This window comes from Ctenopharyngodon idella, chromosome 22 (assembly GCF_019924925.1).
Source record: "Ctenopharyngodon idella isolate HZGC_01 chromosome 22, HZGC01, whole genome shotgun sequence".
NCBI lineage: Eukaryota > Metazoa > Chordata > Actinopteri > Cypriniformes > Xenocyprididae > Ctenopharyngodon > Ctenopharyngodon idella.
In genome coordinates, this window is record NC_067241.1 from 13,417,419 (window position 1) to 13,442,553 (window position 25,135).

Sequence of the window (25,135 nt, forward strand, 5' to 3'; positions counted from 1 at the left end):
TTGTATGTAAGGTGAAAATTTTAAAAAAATATTGGGGGAAAAATCATTCTGAAGTGTTGAGTATTGGGCATTATAGAACGCTTTATCAATGTTTTCAAGGGAAATTCAAAAGAAAAGGATCTTTTTATTATTTTTTTTAATCTGTGGGATGAGCAATATATCAATCAATAATAATTAAGTAGATGGGTACTGTATGAAAAGCTCGTGCAGAGAAATACATGTTAATTGGCCACCTAAAAGCTATTTTGTAAACATATTCATCTCTCCCTCCACATATGCTTTCATCCATTATGTTATGTCTGCAATTATCTAAACATATAAATATGAGGTTTGAGTCCTTCCTTTCATAATCTCTTGCACAAAGAGAGTTTAGTTACAAAACAGATGAAGATGAATGCCGAATGAAGTCTGAAGTCACAACATAAAGAAACAAGGTTCACTCCTTGATGAAATTGTTTACAGAAACAAAACCCATGTTCTCAGAGAGAGCAACAAATGATCGTACAAGCCATTTATTTAAATCAATCTATTTTCCATTTCTTTATTTGTATGTTTAATCCTTTGAGGAGAGCAGTCGCTGAGCTAAACAAATTATTTTTAGAGTCGAATCATTCCAGTGTGTAGAAACTTGAGCACTTTGCACATTAAGAGTTGCTTAAAGCGCTTGTTTGATTTTGTGATTTTTTTGCCTTATGATTCATTTTAATCTGGCGAAGCGATATGGCCGAGCGTTTTGAGTGATGAGATGTTCCTGTTGGTTTGATGTTGATCACCAGCTGGCACGCCAACCATCAGCTCAAAGACACAGTCTTGCCAACAGCTGCTTTGCCACAGTTGTTTTGGAGGTGCCAAGAGAAACACGCATGCAAAACTGTAATATTTTAAAAGAATTTCTGGTAACACTTTAGGCCTACTTAAAGCCTCTATAGGTAGGCCTATTCATAATGTACATTATAATGCATTTCATAAATAATCGTAAGCAGTCGCATTATAATATTTTAAGATTCCTTGTTACATCTAAAATTGGTTGTTTGTCATGTATTTTAATGCAATATACTGTCTAAAGGTGTGTTCAATGAATGGATAAGTATTTTAATTGTGGATACAACTTATTCATGAGAGGTCCATTACAAGGCATAATTAATGCATTCAAAATACTTTCACAATGCATTATACATAAAGGCTTGCTGACGTTCTTTCTCTCTTTTTGAAAAACATCCAGGTTGATTGTCTTTTCTCAGTGACTTTTTGGTTTTGTTCACTTTCCAGTGTGCCACGATGACAAACAAACATTGAGAGTGGCACGCTGTCGCTGATGTGAGAAATTACTTCAGCATCTGATTGGTCTTTGTCTTTCATGTTTTACGCAGACGCAGGGAACATGTGTTCAATTTACAAGTGTACTTCAAGCGTCACCCTGCTGCTGTCCCGTAGCTATTAGCCCTGATACCATCACAAGACCTTTTATAGAGGCCATCTGAAAAAACATACGATGCTCAGCATCAGAAATATCAAACGGGTGCTTTTTCCATTATGAAAAGGTTTCTCAAGCTATAATAAACTGTAACAAATTGACAGTTTTACAGTATAACTTGACATTACAAATTTCAAGCCCAAGGTCAAAAACTATACAAGCTACTTATTGGAAAGAACCTTTAATAATGAAAGAAGAACCTTTAATGACATTTTAAGATGTTCCCTCTTGACAAATATTAAAAAAGATGAAAGTGATAAAGGCATTAGCTTGCCTTCGAATTCACTTCTCAAAAAAACGATTCCATTATGCCGTTTTTTAAAAAATATTTAATAACTTTAAATATGATGGGTGTATGTATATATATATATATATATCACAGTTCATCACTAAACATAAATAAATAAAAAACTTAAAAATGACTATATGCAAAATTACTAACTACAAAACTGCGTTTTAAACTAATATATATATATATATACACTACCAGTCAAAAGTTTGGAAACATTACTATTTTTAATGTTTTTGAACGAAAGTCTCTTATGCTCATTAAGGCTGCATTTATTTCATAATAAATACAGAAAAAACAATAATATTGTGAAATATTATTACAATTTAAAATTATGGTTTTCTATTTTAATATACTTTAAAATATAATTTATTCCTGTGATCAAAGCTGAATTTTCAGCATCATTACTCCAGTCTTCAGTGTCACATGATTCTTCAGAAATCATTCTAAAATGCTGATTTGATACTCAGTTATTATCAATGTTGGAAACAGTTGTGTTGCTTAATAATTTTTTGGAACCTGTGATACTTTTTTCAAGATTCATTGATGAACAAAAGGTTAAAAAGAACAGCATTTATTCAAAATATAAATCTTTTCCAACAATATAAATCTTTACTATCACTTTTTATCAATTTAACACATCCATGCTGAATAAAAGTATTAATTTCTTTCAAAAAAAAGAAAGAAAAAAAATTACTGACCCCAAACTTTTGAACGGTAGTGTATATTGTTACAAAAGATTTCTATTTTAAATAAATGCTGATATTTTTTAGCTTTTCATTCATCAAAGAATCCTGAAAAAGTATCACAGGTTATAAAATAATATTAAGCAGCACAACTGTTTCCAACATTGATAATAAATCAGCATATTACAATGATTTCTGAAGGATCATGTGACACTGAATACTGGAGTAATGATGCTGACAATTCAGCTTTGCATCACAGAAATAAATTATATTTTAAAGTATATTAAAATAGAAAACCATAATTTTAAATTGTAATAATATTTCACAATATTATTGTTTTTTTCTGTATTTATTATGAAATAAATGCAGCCTTAATGAGCATAATTGACTTCGTTCAAAAACATTAAAAATAATAATGTTTCCAAACTTTCCAGACTGGTAGTGTGTATATATATATAAAATGAATGCTGAAAGGTTAATCTTAGGTAATAAAAAATGAAAATAGAATTACCCAGGTGAAAAAAAAAGTACACTTCTATAATATACTTAAAGTGCTCTATTTTCGCGCACTAATTTTGTACTTAATATACTATATTAAAAGCACATTTTAGTTCATATTTCATGGTGTCTCAAGATTATCTTAAGAAATACTAAAGAAGAATTTTTAGTATATTAAGTACAAAATTAGTGCACGAAAATAGAGCACTTTAAGTACATTATAGAGATGTACTTTTTTTTCACTTCATGATGTGTCATCTTATAGAAGTTGGCTGCATACAAATAAGATCATAACCATTCATCATTCAATCACATTATTGACATTGTGTTTCTGCCAGCTTCATCCCAGAATCATAACCATCAGTCCACCACGTATCATTAATCAATTCAGAGCATCGGTGTGAATCTTCAGACAACACGGGTGAAATTGACGTTTTAAACACTGATGTGCATGGCTTCGTTCATGCAAACTGATGGAGGTTTCTTTGTTTCGTGCATTACCTTAATGTCAGCTTTTTAAATGCAGCTATTGAGCACTATTGCCCAAATGTCCACTGTCAGAGGTTAATTCTTTTCAGAGGAAACATCACCAGATATCCACAAACAAATATCTCATCGCCTCTCTAAACAAAGGACAGGGAGAGGTCGAGGTCAAGACCTGTACACAAGTGTACAACAACATACAACAATAGTGTATGGCAAAAGGACTTCACACTTTTCATTTGGAAAATGTCTATACTACTTAAAATAAAGGTTCCAAAAACGGGGGTTTTTCACAGCGATGTCAGCGAAGTACATTTATTAATAGAAACATTTCTTAATAGAACCATTTTTCTTAGTGTGAAGAACATTTTAACAATCAGAAGAACCTTTTCCACTATAAAGAACCTTCTACGGAAAGGTTTCACGGATGTTAAGTCAACAATATATAACAATCCATGGAATCTTTCCATTCACTATAAATAATTATTTTTATGATTTGTTATCACAACATTTTCTTCTTTTGTCAAATCAACTTAGATAATGTGATTCAGATAACATAATATTTTGAGTTTTTGTTGATTAAACCAATCGCCTTCATTGTATTAACTCAAATTTTTTAATTTAAATGAACTCAAAATTTTGAAGCAAACAACACTTTAAAAACACAGGGTTAGAAACAACCCAAGGGCTGGGTAAACATAGGACAGAACACATTTTACCCAGCTAATGGATTGATTCATTTTTACTATAATACTAGCGTTTTTTGTTTTTACTTCATACATGAATTAATGTTTACGGATTAACTTAAATCCTCTAAATACTCCACACAACCACTGGTTTGCATAATTCCTTTATTTTCGATCATATTTTATAGTATTGCATAATTTATATCGTTTTTAATACATATTGCCTACATTCAAGCTCGTTTAACAAATATTATAAGTAAAAATTAAGCATTTAGAAGTAATTCAAGTGTAATCGACCAGACTATGTTGTCTTGTTTCCACCGTAACGGCGCTGGATCTCGTGCCGGAGATGGCTCGCGTTCGGCGGGGAAGTTCTAACTTTAGACCGCCGCCTGCGTTTCACTCGTAGCTGGAAAATGCTGTGACTGACTCCATAATCGGTCCATAAATAATCAGTGTACAATTCTGAAACACATTCTAAAACATATTTTAACTTCCTAAGTATTTATATTCTGTATCTTTTTGAATAAAATCATAAAATTGTATGCAAGGGATCAGGCGTTTCCATCGCGCGAAAAGACCGACGCAGCACTCGTTTAGGTAACTCACATCGCGCCCCTGTATGCTGCTTTGCATAAAATTAAACGATATACAGAACAATAACGAATTTTTAGATAAAATAAAACGTACACAAACCTGTATTTTACCGAAGACATGCACCAATTTGACGGAGCTGCACTGCTCTCTCCTGAAGAGGTCGCAAATAGCCCGCGATAAATAACTCAACCCCTGGGTTGTTATGTCTGACCCAGGATCTTGGTAACACAAAAACTACCCAAACACTGAGTTATTACGTCTGATCCAGGAGCTGGGTAACACAAAAACTACACAAACACTGGAAAAATAACCACAAAAAAGACCCAAAAGGCTCAACCCAAGACTAGGGTAGAGAAATAAACCCAATATTTTTTAGAGTGCAGGACAGGTAACTTACTTTTTTAAGTTAAACCAAAAATTATTTTTTACAGTGCATTGAAGGTTCTTTATAGTGGAAAAGGTTCTTCTGATTGTTAAAATTTTCTTCACACGAAGAAAAAAAATGGTGCCAATAAAGAACCTTTATTTTTAAGAGTGTTTTCTGTTCGAACTAATATTACTTTCTCTAGCCTACTTCCTTTTGCTAAATACCAACGTTTTTCATGAGTTCTCCAGTCATTTTTGATAAATGTTTAAGTATTTTTGTAGCATTGATGCCATTATGTTTTATAGCTTGCCCTCGCAAAAAGCACTTTCTAACAATAACTAGAAATATGCATGACTTTTTAAGGTTTTATTACTTTCCATAACTTTTTCAGGCATGGAAATTGGAAAAAAGTGTTTCTGAGTGTTGTCACATATAACTCATAACTGCTTGAATTACAGCTAGGCCTACATTAATGCAGTAAAACGCCATTTTTTTGTCTTCAAAACCCCATCATAAGCACCTCAAAAAGAAACAAAAACCCCATCTGTCCATCCTAAGGGGGGTAGAAATATAAGATGAGAGTTTTCTCATTCCCACCGTCCTGGATTTATGACTCAGTTCTTACAAAGTGAGAATTGTTTAGTTTGAACACAACAGGAACACTGAACCCAAACGAAGTTTCTTATTGCCGTCATAAAGCGTCTAGACTGCACACCCCTCCTTTCTGCACCTTCAGTCCGTGCGTGATAGACGTTTGTTTTTACAAAATATATAGAGTCCTCTTTGTGTCCTGATGGACAGACGGTCCGTTTTAAAGGCTTGTCTTTATCTAGAAACAGTGCTGTTGGTGGAATGTCACGGCTGGTTGTAATTAGTAAAACTTGATGTGAAACTCTAATTGAATAATATTGTGTTAGGCCGTTTCTAAACTCTCCAAACCATCAAGGTGTTCCAGTATTTTCAAGACACTGTATTCCTGTAAGATGAGTGAGTCACAGTGCTTGCTTTAACCTCAGCCCTCGGTTGGTTTTAATGGATACAACATTTACATGTCTGGATTGGGAAAATGGATTGAAAATATTCCTTCTTCCTGTTCTCCTAAGTCACTGAGGCCCTCCATTAAGTTTAGAAGCATCAATCTCCTCTGGTGTAAGGCACACAGGGCTGACAGTGAGACGGGGTGGGGGGTGACGGCCTATCTTCTTTTGAGAAAAGCTATAAATTCTTTCACACCCTCAAAGCACTTGCCGTTCTCACATTGCCTTATGAAAAAAGGGGGCGGGAGGGGAGCGGGGGTTTAAAAAATCTCTGTCCATTCTGAGCTGGGAAATTTACAAAACCATAGCTGGCCGTGGCAGAACAGGATGTGCCAATTGGTGCGTGCTTTAACAGCAGTTACTGACACATCTGATGTACTGAGATTATACAGTGAAAAGCAGTGCATAATGCACGTTGTTAGCTCTAAAAGGCTGTGGCTGTATGTGTTAAATAAGATGGAAGCCGGTCCATTTGCATTAAAATCTAAGTGAAAAATTTATAGGCAAATGTATCCAGTGTGTGCAAACAAAGCAAATGACTCCTGTGCTGCCTTATCTAATAAACATCTATGGCATCCATGACACATCCTGACTAAAACCAACAGACCCAAACAAAAGACTGCTGACCAGTGCTTATTTTCATACACAGTGAGTGACATCATTAAAAAAATAATAATGAAGCTTTCAGTACATTGTGTCTTACATTAAAATATTTTGGCCAGTTTGCCTTCATACTTGTTTAAGCAACCCTTACAGATCATAAAAAGCAACTAAAACTGAACTGTTGAACTATTACACAAGCACATATATATATATATATATATACACACACACACACACACACACATATATATGTATATATATATTTTATATATATACATATTATTTAATTATATGAATAGTGATGACAAAATGCATTTTAAACTATATATATATATATATATATATATATATATATATATACAGAGAGAGAGAGAGGGTTTAAAATACAATTTTGTCCAAAGTTTATTTATTTATTTATATAATAAATATATAAATTATTATATAATTATTTATTTATATAAACTATACTCTCTCTCTCTCTCTCTCTATAGTTTAAATGCATTTTTGTCCACAGTTTGTTTATTTATTTATCTAATAAATATATAAATTATTATATAACAATCTCTATATATACTGTATATATACATAGTAATTTTTATTTTTTATATTTAGTTATATGTATAGTGATGACTTGAACTGTGAACAAAAATTTTAAACTATATATATATATATATATGCTTCATTTGGACAACTTTAAAGGCGATTTTCTCAATATTTAAATTTTTTGCACCCTCAGATTCCAGATTTTCAAATAGTTGTATCTTGGCCAAATACATCAATGAAAAGCTTATTTATTCAGCTTTCAGATGATGTATAAATCTCATTTTAAAAAAATTACCCTTATGACTGGTTTTGTGGTTCAGGGTCACATATACATAATCACATATATATAATATATAATATTCACAAAATATATTCTTTCTTAACTAATATACCCATATCCATGTGTTTTGACGTAAGGTAGACAATTGCTTTACATACTGCATTTGAATGAACTAAACAACTGCAGTTTTTTTGCTCATTTCTCCTTCAACATTTGCATATATTTACTTGTCTGCTCTTTATTTCTACATTACACATATCAGTACAGTGATGATCTTTGTGTTTAATGTGACGAGGGGTTAATGTCAGTTGCAATTTCCATATTTAAATCACAGAGTGAAGAGACACGACCAGATTTGTCTTTATGTACACTGTAAATAAATGTTCATGTTGGCTTCATTTAGAAGAGAGGACATCCATCTACATTATAAAGTGTAAAACAACACATCCTATTGGATGTAGTTACATAAGATATTGTAAAAACTGAAAATATAATAATTTTATGATCTAATAATACATATAAACTATATATAATACAAGATAAATATAGATAAAGATGTAAATACATCAAGATCCATATAATACTTGTAGCCTATAAAAAACAGATTGTGATAATAAAATTGTTCTAAAATAATTACAGTTTTTTCTCCCCGCCTGAGCATTTGCTTCCCTCCCTCTCTCTCCCTCTCTCTCTCTCTTTCGCATCTCCTCCCCCTTTCTCTCGACTCTGCATTTCTCATCAATGAAGCCTCATTTGAATAATGCGCGAGCACTTTGGACCGGAGCCAATCAGCTGTCAGAAGAGCATGATAAATCGCAATGCATTATTGATAATAATAATTACTTTGACATGCGCATTTCTACTCGAGGGGCTAATTTCCCCCATCCTGGAGAATTTCTAAAGGAGAGGGACTAAATAGTCTTACTATTCGCCCCTGATGGTTGTAGGTTACCATGTCGCGGCGCAAGCAATCCAAACCACAACATATCAATTCAGACGAGCCCGCTTCGACAGAAAATGGTAAGTTTGAAGCGACAAAAACTAATAGGAACTTTGTTTATATTTTTGTGTTCGTGTACTGTACGAGATATGTTTAATTTCATATCTGAATTATGTAGGCTAATTGGGAGTAAATGGAATCACAAGCCTTTAAATTGACTGGTTTTATGAATTGCTAAATCAACTAAAAAGTTGCTGTATGTATCAAATTCGTTATAAATGTGTTGAAACTTCGGTGAATGTTTATCGTTAACTTCAGTACACGCAGTTTGATTTATTTTTGTTTGGTTTGTTGGTTGATAGTCTAATGTTTACGTATACGAAATCGTTAATATTTATTGACGTTTTGCATTTTACATTCTTCGAGTCAGCGTTTTCTCACTTAGGCTATACTAGTGTTGCGTTTTGATGGTTGTCTTTATTATAGTTTGATTTAAGTTATTTCTTTTTGAGAGAATATGCTATTTGAACTTTGAATGATAAAAATATACCCTATATCTTATGTTTCTGATTCGACTAGTTGTATGACTGGCTGATAAATGTACACGTATATTCTAGGCTATGCTCATGTGTTAATATTTGATGTGGCGTACTGGTATCACTGACCACTGTTAAACAAAGGTGCTCAACAGGTCGGCATGAAATGTGAGTCGCGAACAAGCTTGACCACAAAGCAATAAATCCCCCACAGTTTCTTTTGGTCGCATATGGAGATGTAGATGGGGGGATGGAAATGAAGTTGTGTGCAATGGGGGTGTAAATGTAAACCGCATCTACATGACTTTTATCCACGACACACCGAAATGTGGTTATTCTGAAAGTAAAGATATGTGTTTAAATATAAAGCCCTCGGTCAATCTATTTGTCCTGTTTGTTTAAAGTTGATTTTAATCTCAGCCAGTTGAGTTGTACAATATTGCATTTGGAATTCCCTCTCAGTTAAGGTACAATCAGTATAACACTGAAGGTATCAGTAAAGAGACATTGTATCTCTTGTACATTGATCAGACGCCCTCTTGTGGTTAACACGCAGTTTATCCGTCCAACCCTAAACGCATGGTTTGAAACCTGATTCATTTCAGGCACATTTTGTTTAAATCAAGTCTTTTTAGCGTTTGATTGCACTGCTTTTTAGAAGTTTAACATGCAATCAAGACTACGGCGTTTTTGTCTAGTTTTTGAAAGTGAATACTTTTTTTTTTTTTTTTTTTTTTTTTTTTTTTTTTCTTAAAACAAACTTATGTTGGTTTGCGTCGCTTCAAAAAGAGGTGCTGTTTGTTCTCAGAGCTAGCAGATAAACAATGCATTTTTTTTTTTGTAACTAAAGTTGTTTAGCGAACAATTAACACGTCCAGTTTTGCTGTCAGAATGTTAACAGGTGGTCTTTCCCATTCACAAGAGATGATGAAATTTGCATTTAACAATGGCCCTGTTAAAAGGACCTCCCTAATGGTGCTGCAGCCTAATTTAATTTGCCTTGCATTTTCTGCTATAATAAGAATTACCGACTGGTTCCTTTTAGGCTGTTATCAGCATTTTTTATTCATCATTACGGCTGCCCTTCAGCATTTGTATGTTAATTACTTGAACATCAGTTTAGCATATGCTGTTTTATGAGCTATATGCATATTGTTTGATTGCGAAATGCAAAACTGTTGGAGGAGGGAGAAGTTTTTAAGTGCAAGTTAATCTCTTTATGGTAAATGTTTTCTAGTGGGATATGGATTTCATTTTGTGCATACTGTAAATGCTGCCCTCATCTGGTGGGACTGCATAACTGAGAAGTTGTGTATGTGACGAATTATAAAAGCAACTTGAGTTTATCTAATATGTTTCCTCTTGTTAAATTTTATGTAAATTTAAAATATCCAAAAGTGCCACTTAATTCATGATTTCAGAATATAAATGCTAAGTAGAATTAGACTTCTCTGTAACTAATTAGAAGCCAGTATGTTATATTTGTGTTCCATATTTACAGCAAATTATTAAAAATAAGTCATGTCTTCAACTTTGTCTTTGCTGCAGGGATCTTGCACAGTGGTCAAAGTGAGGAGGATGGCAATGAGGCTAAGAGGCGACGATCAGAGGAGACGAGGGTGTGTGACAAATGTTGCGCTGAGTTCTTCGATGAGGCTGAGTTTCTGGAACATGAGAGGAATTGCACCAAGAGTCAGCAGGTACTGATCATGAAAGATGGCGACGGGAATGAAGTGCCCTCTGAGTTCTCCCAACATTCTCCGGGTGATTTCCTGGGTGATCAGTCTGCCAGTAATTTGCATTCAAAACACAGCACAGAGTCTGAGGAAATGATGGAAGGAGAGCTTATGCTGAACCAGGATGACCCCTCAAATCACGATCAAGATGTGTCTGGCAGTCCAGACATGGGGTACTCGGCATCTTCCAAAATGCAAGACTCTAACGTGACTCTTGAGTCCATGGCTGCTACCAAAGTCGCTGTAACACAACACTCGTCCAATTCATCCAGTCAGAAGTCTCCACCCCCGCAACCACACCAAGACACCCTTCTTGCAATCCCCATGATCTTGGAACAACTGGTCAGTCTCCAGCAGCAGCAACTGCAGCAGATTCAGCTAACTGAGCAGATCCGCATCCAAGTGGCCATGATGGCACCTCAGAGTCTCCACTCGGCAATGGGCGCCGCTGTGGATCCACTGAAAGCACTGGGTGCACATTTATCACAGCAGCTCTCAGCTGCAGCTGCCCTCATTGGCAAACGGACGGGCTCCCAGAACTTGTCCTTGGAAGCCTTGAAACAAGCAAAACTACCTCAATCCGTCACCATCCCCACATCCCTCGCTGGAGGTTTGGGCTCAATGCCCTTAAAAGCCGACATTAAAGGACTCCCTGATTTAGCTAGCCGACTTCCAGCCCTGCTTCCGCAATCTCCTGGGGTTATGGGATTACAGAGTCCCTTTAATACCCTTGCAGCAAGCTTGGATCCCTCTAAAAAGGCAAAAAATAAGGTCCCTGTGATGCCTGAGTCAAAAAATGGCTCTGGCGAACACATGCTCAAACACAAATGCAAGTTCTGTGGGAAGACATTTGGAAATGACAGCGCTCTACAAATCCACTTGCGCTCGCACACTGGCGAAAGGCCCTATAAATGTAACATCTGTGGAAACCGTTTCACAACTAAAGGAAACCTCAAAGTGCATTTCCAGAGGCACAAAGAAAAATACCCACACATTAAGATGAATCCACATCCTGTACCAGAACACCTGGACAATATGCCTACAAACAATGGCATCCCTTATGGCATGTCTTTGCCCCCCATGGAGGAAAATAATTTTGGTGACACCAAACCAGTGCTGGGGCTTCCTTCGGCAGGTCTCCATCCACCAGTGCTCCAAGCATTCAAGCCCTCATTTGATATTCCGGTAGGTGGGGACATCTACTCCCAGAGGCCTTCTTCTTCTGGCAGTGACGGTGCATCCATTACTTCCAGCATGTTCGGTCAGGAGATGGCGGGACTGGATCAGAGCAAAGATTCCTCGGATGCACTGGCTGGATTGCAACACATAAGTGGTAATGGTCTACCTGGTGAAAATGGCTCTGGTACTGCAAAACTTCAGCAAATGGTGGATGGCTTGGAGAAGAGGACAAATGACCCCAATGAATGTGTTATTTGCCACCGAGTGCTAAGCTGCCAAAGTTCCCTCAAAATGCATTACCGCACACACACTGGTGAGCGACCATACAAATGCAAAATCTGTGGCAGGGCTTTCTCCACCAAGGGCAACCTTAAAGCTCATTATGGCGTTCACAGGGCCAACACTCCTCTTAAAATGCAACACTCTTGCCCAATTTGTCATAAGAAGTTCACCAATGCAGTCGTCCTCCAGCAGCATATTCGTATGCACATGGGCGGCCAGATTCCCAACACCCCTCTGCCAGAGAATCAGTTTGAAGGTCCTGAAGCACTGGATGCTAGCATGACCGAGGATAAGAACATTGACTCCACTGGGCATGAAGAGAGTATGGAAGAACAAGACTTTGATTTGGACAATCAGGAGAAGCTGAACAACTCTACAGAGCCCCAGCCTAACACCAAAGAAGATCAGGCTTTCCAAGGTCCACCATCTGTGTTTACAGGCATCGCTGCCCTGGAGAACCACATGAAGAGCCTCACCTCTGCACTGAACCTTCAACGGCAAAGCAGCACTGCTTCAGAGAGCGACAGCGGGCTGAAAGATTCCCCTTCAGGGTCTGGGGAAATGGATTACAAGAATGGCCGTAGTCCGGCTGTGTCAGATTCTGTGTCCTTTCACTCTTCGTCCCCTATAGACGGTCCCTTGAGTAATGGTCAATCAAAATCCCCAGAATACACAAACCCAGACGATGGTGTTAAATCCAGACCAGACTCTGATGCACCTCAAGACTTTAGTGAAAACAATGGAGCACTGGACTTGACATCAAGTTTTGCTCCAAAACCCATCAAAGAGGAGCCAGGCTTGTCCTTCTCCAATGGCGACTATGGTACGTTTTGTTAATTTCAACATGCTTAACCTGGCACTGATGTTTCTTCTTGATGTTTTGCCAAAGTGTTCAATTTGTTCTTCTCTCTTAGGTTCTAGTCAGTTACCGTTCATGAGGGTGCCTCCAAGTCTGGTCAAACTGGAGATGCAGATCCCTCCCGAGACTCCCATGGGTGCCCACAGCCTGTACAGCTCCCAGCTGCCTCAAGGAGCTGCTACTCCTCCTGCTACTTCTAGTGCTCCTCGTCGGTCCACTAAGCAACATCTCTGCAACATGTGTGGGAAAAACTTTTCATCTGCCAGCGCCCTGCAAATCCATGAACGTACACACACGGGCGAGAAGCCTTTCGCTTGCACGATTTGTGGCAGGGCTTTCACAACAAAGGGAAATCTTAAGGTAATGCTGTCTTTGCTTTGACTTCAGGCTTTTTAAGTGAATTGATTGAAAATCGAATGCCCAATGTATTTCGCAGTAAGTCTCATGAACTCTTTTATGTTGTACAGGTGCATGTTGGGACGCACATGTGGAATAATACAGCAAGGCGAGGTCAGCGCCTCTCATTGGATAACCCAATGGCTTTGATGGCAATGGGCGCAGAGTCCAAGATGATCCCAGACATGCTGCCACCCCCAAAGGATTTGATTCCCCCACCAATTAACTTCGACCCATCAATGTGGAACCAGTACGCTGCTGCCTTCACAAATGGGCTGACCATGAAGACCAATGAGATTTCAGTCATCCAAAATGGCGGCATCCCTCTCCCAGGAAGTCTCGCTGGAGGTCCTTTAGTGGGCTCTACTGGGGGAATAACCAAGATGGAGTCCTCTCAGACAGGCATCCCTGGCACAGTTGCAGAAATGGAAAAGAATGGCTCTGAAAGCATAGCAAAGTTTCCACATTTTATGGAGGAGGGTAAAGTGAATTAGAAAGTGAAAGGACTACAGGAAAATGTTCCCAATTGACAGTCTGCATTGTGCTGATTGGCTTATAAGCCTGCTGAAATGTTAGGAACTGGGCTATTTATTAATTCAGTCCTTAGTTGGTACAATCAATTCATGTAAGATTGCTTTTAAGAAGTTGCAAATTTACATACCCTTGTTAAGTGAGCCTATACCCTAAAATGGGCCATGCCTTCCTTTTTGGACCCCTACATGCTAGCGATTACTTCTAATTGAATCTGATCTAACTACTGTAGTGTTGTTGTTGTTTTTTTGTTTTTGTTTTTTTTTTCTCTCTCTAATATATGCGGGTATTTTGTCAGTTTTGTTTCTAGAAGTTGAATGTAAGTCTTACTTGAAATAGCTTTATTCCAGAGCAGTCTCATTAGTGATAGGACACTCTTGAGTTGCATTGGGCTCAGCTCTATGACCCTCAGGAGGATCTCAGCCACAGGTGACCCGAGATCTCGATGTTTTAACAGTTAACATCTTGTTCATCTCTGCTTGACTTCTCATGGTCCTGTTCTTAGTTGCGTTCGATTTAAGTTCATTAGTCACAAAATGACATCCATGGCATAGATGCCATACAGCAAAGGTGTTTGTGGAATATGTGCCTAGAAAAATTGAATTAATTGACCATTCCACACAATCTACTGAATCTGCAGTTTCATTAATGGACATAGTGAGTAGTTATAGTATAGATGTTTGTATTGAAACTGGATTTCACTAAGTTATTATAAATTTTTGACTCTCAATATAGTTTCTATCTGCGCTTAATACCAAAAATTATTTCGCTAAGTGCCTGTCTTGGAGTTTTCTTTTCTTCTCTCCATCGTCTGTACTTTTCCCCCCTCACAAAAGACACCACAGGATTGTAATAAAGGCCTTTTGGATTTCCACTTTTATTCAGACCAAAATGTGCTATATTTTTGCATTTAGCTGTAGCTTTTTCAAGAAGTTATTTTGAAAGTTATTTAATTGGAGAACTGTTTTGCTTTCAGTAGTCCTTATCAAATATTGGATTGAGTCGCTTTCATTTGAGACCTTTGATAGGAGTTCATGAGGCCGGTATAATACTGAAATGCCTAATCATTCCTTGCACTTTATTTTTCCTCATTCTGCTAAGATCTGATATAAACCAAGCTTATGCCATTTATTCTGTGAACTTCTTGTTTCTAGGACTCCTCATTCAGAGATCATTTGCTTGCTTGCTGCCGTTTTAGGATCCACTGAGTTTTAGAATTCTGTAAATTTGCCATTTACCATGCATTTTATACCTATGTGCTAAGCAGGCATGCATATCTTGTCCCAAAAGGAGTCAGCAGTCATTCTTATTCCAGGAAAGTCATGGTTTACTACCCAAATGTGTATTGATTGTTGTGGGGACATGTTTTGAGATCGTAGCCATGCGTTCTTGAGTGAAAGGAATGAACTTTGTGTAGCCACACAGAGTTTCTAAACCATACAAACTTTATGCTGATCAAATTTCTACCTCATTTAGATGTCTGTCCCTTTTTTTTTTTTTTTTTTTTTTTTTTTTTTTTTTTGCATTGTGTTTGGAGTTATGGTTGCATTGTGCCCCCATAACCTGCTGATTTCTGTAATATATTGAATGTATCGCCAGACACTTTGCACAACACTTGTTCAGAATAGACAGACTCCTCCTGTAAATTCTCTTTCTAATATGCATTTACCAAGTTGTGCCTTTTTTCCTAGATGTAAAAAAGGTGGTGTCAGATCTTGGTTAAATGGGGTCATGTCTGTATGATTGTTCAAATGTTGAGTCTGTTTTAGGCTTGTTTACAGTGTAGACTTTTGTAAATGTTTGCTTTTTGTTTGTTCCCCTTCCGTTCTGATATTTTGAGAATAAAACCAAGGATGACTTTTCCAAAATGTTGTTCTGTGTTTAAATCAACATGCAGTCATTACAGTTTCAGATAAAAGACACTTGAGGACACCAAGGTGGAGAATGGAATATGATTGGTACTTGTGCTTGTAATGTAGGAAAATGCCACTGTCATTTCCTCTAAGGACATGTCTGTAAGTATCTTGTTTGCTAATAAGGTAAACTGAATTAAATGGATGTCATGGTATCAGATATTATTTAAATGGACAGTCTCAATAATCTGTTGGTATCATGGTGATTAAATATCATACACTTTGAAACCATATTGAACTTTAATGTGGTACTCATATTATTTCACTTTCAAAACAACTATTGTGATGATGGTACTATTGGCACTTTAAAATATAAAAAGGCAAAATACAGTGGAACTATCATAATAGTAGTACTTTTTGAATGTTTTTGTAAGGGACTATTAAGGTATTTTGAAGAATATCATGGTTTATGGATATTGTACTTCTGTGTTACACTTCTCTAACTTAAATTTTAGTCAAATTTGTCGGTTCATCTAAGCTGAAAACAGATTAGAATAGCATACTACCATACAACTAATATGATGAATCTACAAAAAAAGTATAGAAGCATCCGCACAAACGTATAGCCATAGTTTGAGTAATTTTAAATAAAAAAGAATGCATAATGATAAACAGAAACGCATGAGCCAGCGTGCTAAATTGGACGTTGTCCCATCATGTTGAACGTACAGCCCAACCCATCAGCCTCCGCCCAGCGTGCGGGCGACTGCTGCTCCACTGCGGACAACAATGACGGACAACATTCCGCTGCAGCCCGTCCGACACAAAAAACGACATGACAACAAACGAAGAGACGGGTAAGAGCATGAAACGACTTTAAATGAACGCGAAATCGCGTCGGCTGGAAAATGGAGGCTTGTTTATGGACGATGGATATGAGATAGCATGGTGGCTAACAGCCCAGCAACCATTAACACGCAACATTTAGGTTGATAACGACACTATATCGCACTATATGTCTTTGTTTATTTTGTATATCTTTGAATATTCGCCACGAAGATGTCGTCTAAACGAATTTAGCGTCTTGATATTATTGTATATAGGAGAGACAAGTGCACATCCTTGTTCCGGGACACAGGTGATTTGTTGTCAGTGATGTCACAATATTTCTCCTAAATAAATATTTCTCCTTGTGTATTCGGCAACACATATTTGGCATAATACATTTTAGGCCGCTTGTAAGGATGGTCGACACTAGACACCCAGATCAAGCTCTGTTTGCAATATAATGCTCGGTTATTTATGGCCCTTACAAATAAAATCACCAAAGTAACCGCAGTTTCCGTCAAAATGCCAGTTACGAGTTATTGATATATAACTGTGGGGTCTTTGCACTAAGCAAAAGGCACCATAGTACCAATATGTTGTTTGGACATGTACCATGGTATTCTGTTAAATATACCTAGGAGTACCATGTAAATACATTGCACATAACAGGTCTCTCTCTCTCTCTCTCTCTCTCTCTATATATAAATATATCTCTCTCTATATATATGTCTAATATATAATATTTATAATGTCTGTTTAATGCAAAACTGTCATCTATAAGGAAGTACATAACCCAATATATATGATTCTTGATAAGAGGTTGTTTGATGAAGGTGTTGGTAGGAGGCAGATCGTAAGAGCTAATATTTACTTACGCGGTTTCGTTGCTTGCTTGAAAATATTTCTGTGGCTGAAGTGAAATTCTAGTATCTGTATGTGAAATTTCTGAAGTAATTGTTATACATGTTCATATTAATTGAAGAGCTTTGTGAATAAAGCCACATGTATTGTTGTTGTATATTTAGGTGCTGCCCATGGTCCAGATGCTGCGGAGGGGGAGATTTCCGTCCGCGGACCGTGTGGTTGGGCCATCCGGAAAAGAGAGAGCAGAGATACCCAAGAAATGTCATAAACAACCAGAAATACAATTTCTTCACCTTCCTGCCAGGGGTAAGTGACAAATGCTCAGAGATAAGTTGGTGGTAACCACCAGAGCCATTTAAGAACGTGTTGAGCAATGGTTTAAGTTGCAAAACATGTCCTTTAATTACTCTGGTGGTTAACAGAGTTGCCCGTGACACATTTAAAACATTGAAGCTGATATTGTAGGATTTCCTGTGTTTTCTTCCATAAATTTCCTTTTGAAGAATACCTAAATCCAAGTGATAAACTTTCACAAATCTTGCGGCTTGTCGAGGAGAGGTTATTGCATTTGTGATCAGAGTTTTGAATTGAATCAATGCCACAAAGACTTTCATAAAAGTCTTTAGTTTTGACTTTGACCAGTAAGAAACCATTTAGTCACATCCTAGCAACCACCCAGAACTCCCTAGAAACCTTCACATCAGTGTAGCAATGCCTTGGCCACCACCCAAAACACCCTAGCATCTTGGCGACGAGTTTTGCACCACTTGCTTTTCACTGCAGAAAATGTAAAAACAGGCCTCCAGACTGTGAACAAATGGTTGCATTTTGCTACCCTTTTTCTTGCCGGTGCGACTAAATTTTGTTAGAGTTTGCACTGGTGCGACCATATTGCCCAACTGATAAGAGCTGCCATTTCTGTTGCATATGAGAAACATCAAACGACAAAATAAAACGTACGAAGCGTGGACAGTTTATCAGCTGGGACCAATAGTTTACAGCTCAGAACAGGTTTACATGTGACACTGTTAATACACGGTGCTGGGAGATCCAGTGAGAAAGCGTTTGAATTCGCCACAGTATTAATAACATGGCTGTGAGATCTAGTGAGAAGCGTTCAAATTCAGCACAGAATTCTCTGTTATAAACCATAGATTTCAGATCAAACAGTGCTGATGTGGAAACCAGGAGAAACATTGTTCCATGAATGAACAAGCTATAGAAGGATTTTCAGTTCACAAATCACCAACATTCACTATGGATTTAATGTAGTAACGTTAACTGTAACCATGGTATTGTGGCAGAAATAGTCAAATGTTTTTACATTATTCATTTCAGGGTTCGTACAACATTTTGAGAGTCAAATTCCAGCACTTTTCAGGGACTTTCAAGTAGATTAATTGTAAAAAGATCACAATCTCTATTCAAACACCTATGCGATCTTTCTTTGTTCTGTGTTTGTGCTGTCGCGTTGAGCCAGAGAGAGCAGTTTTGAACCACACAGTTATTTCTGTGTAACAAATATTCAAATTATCACAGAAGTACTGAGATAAAAGTTTATAGTTAGGATATAAACACTGATGTCTACAATAGCAATCAACAATCAAATCAAAATAGAGCAAATCACCTTTTGAAAATAACTTGGCGCTTCAAATAACCGTTGTATACATTGCATCTTATGCCACTAGGTGGTGACAAGTGACTGTTAAAAAAATGTATTGTCATTGAATCATTCATTCAAAAGATTCGTACAAAAACACTGATTCATCCAGTAATTAAACAAGTTATTAATGAGCCATTGAATTCATTCAAAATCTCTCTTTTTTTTTTTAAATAATTCATTCAAATTAATTAATCATTTTTCCAGCAATTAGAGTCCAGCAATTAATATTTTGTCAGAACCTCTAATAAATTATTTTGTTTAGTTGTATATTCAGAATCGTGGTCTCTATTTGAAACCAAAAAAATCATGATTCTCATTTTATTCAGAATCGTGCAGCTCTACTTTCAAGTGCATCACACTTTTTCCAGCACTTCAAAGCTCTAAATATTATCTAATTGAAGAATAAATTAGATAAATACTTTTTTTTTACATTTTCCCTATAAAAATTAGGGTTTTACATGTTACTGTTGTTAATAAAAGTTCATTTTATCTGCATCTCAACTCAAGCTCAGTGCTTTACTGTCAAATGTGCATTTCCAAGAAATAAACATGTAATTTTATGATTAAATTACCTTTATAATTAAAAATCCCCCCCACCCCCAAACGCTACCAGATCAGGTACTGGTGCCACTATCTGTAGAATCTAGTGGCACCACTGCTACTGCTCTCAAATGTAGTAAATCTATTCTGGATCCCTGAAAAATCTGGTTTCCTCATGCCATGCCGAGCAACACCACTTTAAAAACAACCTTGACCAGATTGCTTTATGGAAAAAAATATTTTTGCATTGCAAATGCCTTCTGGTTATTTTGAATGATTTGAAGGACAAATGATAATCAGAGTTCAATTCTGAATATTTTGTAAATGAGCAGAACTCAGAAACGCCATATAGCAAAAAGCAAACAACAAGGCGGTTTAATGTAAACACTTTAAGCTCTGTTTGACGTTGTGAAGACAAATGTCATTCTAGCTGAACAATGGTTGCTACTGTGGACTATATGTGTTTCATAGTTAATGAAAACATGTTGAAGTGAATCTGAAAATGTTTGCACAAAAACCCATAATATTAATAACAAATAAAAATTAATTAATTCTTTTATTCAACAAGGACACATTAAATTGATCAAGAGTGGCAGTAAAGACATTTATAATGTTACACAAGATTTCTATTTCAAATAAAAGCAGCACAGCTGTTTTCAACATTGATAATAATAAATGTTTCTTGAGCAGCAAATCAGCAGAATCATGATCTGAAGGATCATGTGACACTGAAGACTGAAGTAATCATGCTGAAATTTCAGCTTTGATCACAGGAATAAATTATATTTTAGCACTTATTCAAATAGAAAACAGTTATTTTGAATTGTAATATTATTTTACATTACAATATTACTGTTCTTACTGTATTTTTGATCAAATAAATGCTTTGGTGAGCATAAGAGACTACTTTCAAAAACATTTTAATAATATTACCGACCCCAAATTTTAGAACGATAGTGTATGAATCCTCAGTACCATGGTATATTTTGTAGTACAATCACTTTTACCAAGTTTTGTTCAAACTGTGAGCTGTAAAATAATGTCATATCTGGTTTAAAATGAAAAGATGTTTGTATCAGTTCACAATGCTGTTATTTTGCTCATCACCATGTGTTTGTGTTTATAGGTGTTGTTTAACCAGTTCAAATACTTCTTCAACCTGTACTTCCTGCTGCTGGCCTGCTCACAGTTTGTGAATGAGCTCAGATTAGGGGCTCTGTACACATACTGGGTTCCTCTGGTGAGTCAGAATACAGTTTTGTTATGATATATAGGTCTAATACTAATGTTACAAATTAATTTTCCTGCTTTTTTCCCTCAGGGGTTCGTTTTGATTATTACAATCGTGAGGGAAGCCGTTGAGGAGATGCGTTGTTTCTTACGAGACAAAGAGGTCAATTCACAGATCTACAGCAAACTCTCCACAAGAGGTGAGCCATTGTTTCCACTGATAAAGCATTTTTTGTGCCAGCGAGTTTTTATGTAGATTTTTTGGATAGTTTGATTTGATGATATTGAATGAAGCTGATTCCTTATGCATAGATTTGTTAGTAAAATGTGTGTGGTAAATGTTGTGAAGTGGGCAATCAGCTGGAGAGAATTATTTGCTGGTTTTGTACATTCAAGTTTTATTGTTTGGTGTAGATTTGAATGTGAATTGTTGATTCCTTATGCAAGTATTTCTTTTGTAAATGTCTTGCAATAAGCAATGAATTAAAGGTTTTTGTTGTTGCTTGTTGTAGACCTAAATGGCTTTTAGGTGGATTCAGTCTGCATGAATTTGTAACTTAGGTCTAAATGTGCAAATGTTTTACAGTTAGGGTTGTTGCAGTACCAAAATTTCAGTAGTCAGTACCAAATATCAGTAATATTTTGTGGTTCTCAGTACTAGTGTTGTCAAAAATAATGATATTTTTTATGTATCGATACTGAAATGGTTCCTATAGCCTACTCCTTTTCTGCAGGCCTTGGACAATGAAAGCTGCCATGGAGTGTGCGTTGTAAATGAAATACTAAAACATTTGCTCACTTGAAGGAATTGTGCAAATAGCTAAAGGGTTAGTTCACCCAATATATGCTTCGAAGCTTTACAAATCTTTTGTTTCGAATCAGTGGTTCGGAGCGCGTATCAAACTGCCAAAGTCACGTGAATTCAGTAAACGAGGCTTTGTTACATCATAAGTGTTTTGAAATTTCAGTGGTTCACCACTGGGGGGCGTGACTTTGGCAGTTTAATACACGCTCCGAACCACTGATTCGAAACAAAAGATTTGTAAAGCTTCGAAGCTTCATGAAGCAGTGTTTTGAAATCATCCATCACTAGATATTGTTGAATAAAGTCGTTATTTTGTTTGTTTTTTGCACACAAAAAGTATTCTCGTCGCTTCATAACATTAAGGTTGAACCACTGTAGTCACATGAACTGTTTTAAATACGTCTTTAGTAGCTTTCTGGGCACTGAAAATGTTAATTGTTAATTGTTGATGATCGAAAGTCTTACGGGTTTGGAAAAACATGAGGGTGAGTAATCAATGACAGAATTTTCATTTTTGGGTGAACTAACCCTTTAAAGATAGGGATTTTTCTGTTGAAAGTCAATTAGAAGAAGTCATTTGCAAACTTTTCCATATAATTGCTACGTCATTGAAGTTTCTATGAAATGGAAAATACAGCAACAATGTAGTGGCTTTTATTTATTTAGATAAGGCTTGCTAAAGTATGCAGATGCATCAGCCATAAAGCAGACTGCTGTTTGTCTTTAATTTGAAGAAGGGATGTAAATTGTATCATATACTGGGGGATGAAAAGCATCTGACAATAAAAAAGGAAGAGAACCTCCTGTCGTTTCCATCACACACTTTCCTTTGATCTGGCAGGCTCTCTTCTCTCATAAACTCAGTGTATGCACGCTCAGCACTAACGGCCTCCATATAAAGCTCATGGAGCAGAGCTGGGGCATTTGCTAGCTACCTGGGAGGGCTTCTGATTGCCCTGCCCAGACCAACAGGGACGAAAAACATCAAAGTTCATCATATTTAAACTGGCCCTCAACTCGTTTTTTTAATAGACTCACACCATTAAACATGGGTGTGGGATTTACGGTCGCAGGTCACACCTTCCGGAGCAGAACACTAGTTTTTCCTGGTTTCTGGAAGTTAAAAATGTAACCTGTAGGGGTGCGACCTAAGCCATACTTCGGTTTCTTTTAAAAAAGTAGATATATAGGTCTAATTGAAAGATTAATTAATCAAAATTCAAAACCAAAATAAATTGTGTAAAATAAATCTGAAAAAATAAAGCACTGAAACTTAAGTGCAATAAAAGTGTCCTTTCATTTCTAAAAAAAAATGCACATATACATATGTGCTAATGTCTTACATATGCATTGGTAAAGGTCTCCACAGGGGTTAAAGGTCCCTGACCTTTTCCAAACAATTTTAGCTGTGCATTTTCAATGGAATGAGAGATCGTTCTCACAGCACTCTTGTAAAGCCGCATAGGAGGAGGGTATTGTTTAAAAACAAATGGAAATCTCATATGCACTCAGAGCTTTTGAAAAATCTGAATGGGGACTTAAAGAAGGCTTACATATTTGAATCTTCACTGGAGGTTTGCAATGAAATATGCAGATTTACAACCACTGGTGAAACCTCCAATAGTTGAACAGATGGTTTTTTTTTTCTCTTCCTTTTAGATTGATTCCTATTATGCAAGTTTGTGTTGTAAATTAACTGGGGATAACTTTTCTGATGCACAATGTATGAGGGATCAATTGAATTCTCACAGTCATGGAAAACCTGGAAATATCAGGAGATCTTTGAAAGTTTTCTAATTGTGTTTTGCTCTGAAATATGCATATGCATTATAGTTTTCAGGGTTTTTTCAGAGTTTGGGCATTGCTGTTTGCTTATAAATAGTACAATATTGTTTTTAAATGTTTGAAATGTCATTGAAATGTGTTTGTAATACATCATTGTATGCATCAACCACAATTATCACACTTTTTTTTTTTGAAATGCATCAATCTGATTTTCTCTTTATCTCTCTCCGCAGGAACTGTGAAGGTGAAAAGTAGTGGCATCCAGGTTGGAGATCTTATCATTGTTGAAAAGGTTGGTTTGCTAATCAGCTTGGTCATTGTTAGGAATTGAGATCTTTTGACAAATGGCATCTCATACCTCTCAATGCTTTAGCTGTTTACCTTCCCTTGAGATTAGGGCAATTTGACCCCTGAGTGGGGCAGTAAGACATAACAAGCTTTATATGCATATGTAAAATGAAAATAGTGTTCATTTTCAAAAGGAAAATGTAAGGTTTTCTCCCATGTAAAACACAATGGATCTTTTTTTGGTAATAGATCGAAAGATCCAACATAGAACATTTGTATTGTATTTATTTGTTTATTAAACTAGCCAATGGATCAAAAAGGTCTATGATGTATTTAATGCTGAAAAGAGCTGTCAGTCATTTTGAATGACTGAAGCATGTGACCCGAGGCCAGTGGTTGCTTATTAGTAATCCTGCCTAATTCCACTCTGGTATTTAGTGTTGCCTTTTGTTCAACTGTTGCCTTTTTGCCGTGCGGACTGAAGCCTATTGTAAAGGAACTGCTCTGTTGGTTTCCCCCTACAAAGTCTGAGAACATGAAATTTGAGACACGTCTGCAGTCTCCAATTACCCACCAGGCCAATTTTCTTAAAAATGTTGATTTTACACAGAAAGACGACTCACACATGCTGCGCTCAATCTGGTTTTGTTAAAAAAAAAAAAAAAAAAAAAAAGCATTGTTAAAAAAAACATTATTAGTAGTAAAGTTAATGTGTGAATTTAATGAACGATCCAGATCACATTGTTTTTACCCCAAACCTAAGAAAAAAAACTTTGTAATAGAATTTGCCTCTTTTGCATAAAGAAAATGCATTATGGCATTATTTTTCCCCACCAAATTCTCATGAATGTTGCATAGCATCTGAAATTTTTTATTATTTATTATTCTAATTAAGTTACTGTTTCTATTAAAACAGTACTTTTACTAAATATTACATAAAAACTACTTTAATTCAATGACTTATTTAATTCAAAAATATAGTTGTTATAGCACGTGTAAAAAAAAGTATTATGTTTTAATTAGCAAGCCTGTAACCATCTTGATCATAGATGGAAAAGACCATTTACAGCAAATACAGGCAATTAACCATAGAAAACGTATAGTTTTTAAAGCTTTTTTACAGTTATGGAGGTTGAGCCAAAAACCTAGGACTAGTTCGCCAAAGTTGGTTTTTGAAATAATCTCCAATAATTAACGAACGATTCAGTGGACAGCTGCGGTCCTAGAGGCAAAGTTGCTCAGAATGAGGAGTTCTACCATGTGGTACGAATATCGTG

At 36.3% G+C, this 25,135-nt stretch overlaps 2 protein-coding genes across 2 annotated transcripts in view; both read left to right on the forward strand.

Annotated features, from left to right (window-relative positions):
* The first annotated feature begins 8,374 nt into the window (after positions 1-8,374).
* sall4 (spalt-like transcription factor 4) lies at positions 8,375-15,870 on the forward strand. The gene is made up of 4 exons (XM_051880647.1): positions 8,375-8,563; positions 10,568-13,039; positions 13,131-13,435; positions 13,543-15,870. Exons 1-4 carry the CDS (start codon positions 8,497-8,499, stop codon positions 13,963-13,965), a joined length of 3,267 nt encoding a protein of 1,088 aa, XP_051736607.1. The 5' UTR covers positions 8,375-8,496; the 3' UTR covers positions 13,966-15,870.
* Positions 15,871-16,565: 695 nt separating this feature from the next.
* The window catches only part of LOC127504830 (probable phospholipid-transporting ATPase IIA), a 54,400-nt gene continuing 45,830 nt past the window's right edge, over positions 16,566-25,135 (forward strand). The window contains exons 1-5 of the mRNA XM_051879884.1: positions 16,566-16,712; positions 17,709-17,853; positions 20,877-20,990; positions 21,072-21,180; positions 23,804-23,862. Of these exons, the coding sequence (XP_051735844.1) occupies positions 16,645-16,712; positions 17,709-17,853; positions 20,877-20,990; positions 21,072-21,180; positions 23,804-23,862 (495 nt within the window). The 5' untranslated portion in view covers positions 16,566-16,644. The remainder of the gene's footprint in view (positions 16,713-17,708; positions 17,854-20,876; positions 20,991-21,071; positions 21,181-23,803; positions 23,863-25,135) is intronic.

Bases quoted from the DNA above. Each gene is read 5' to 3' on its own strand.
- sall4 (XM_051880647.1), top strand. From the start codon at position 8,497: ATGTCGCGGCGCAAGCAATCCAAACCACAACATATCAATTCAGACGAG. The intron at 8,564-10,567 runs GTAAGTTTGAAG...TCTTTGCTGCAG, and splicing joins GCCCGCTTCGACAGAAAATG to GGATCTTGCACAGTGGTCAA. The intron at 13,040-13,130 runs GTACGTTTTGTT...CTTCTCTCTTAG, and splicing joins CTTCTCCAATGGCGACTATG to GTTCTAGTCAGTTACCGTTC.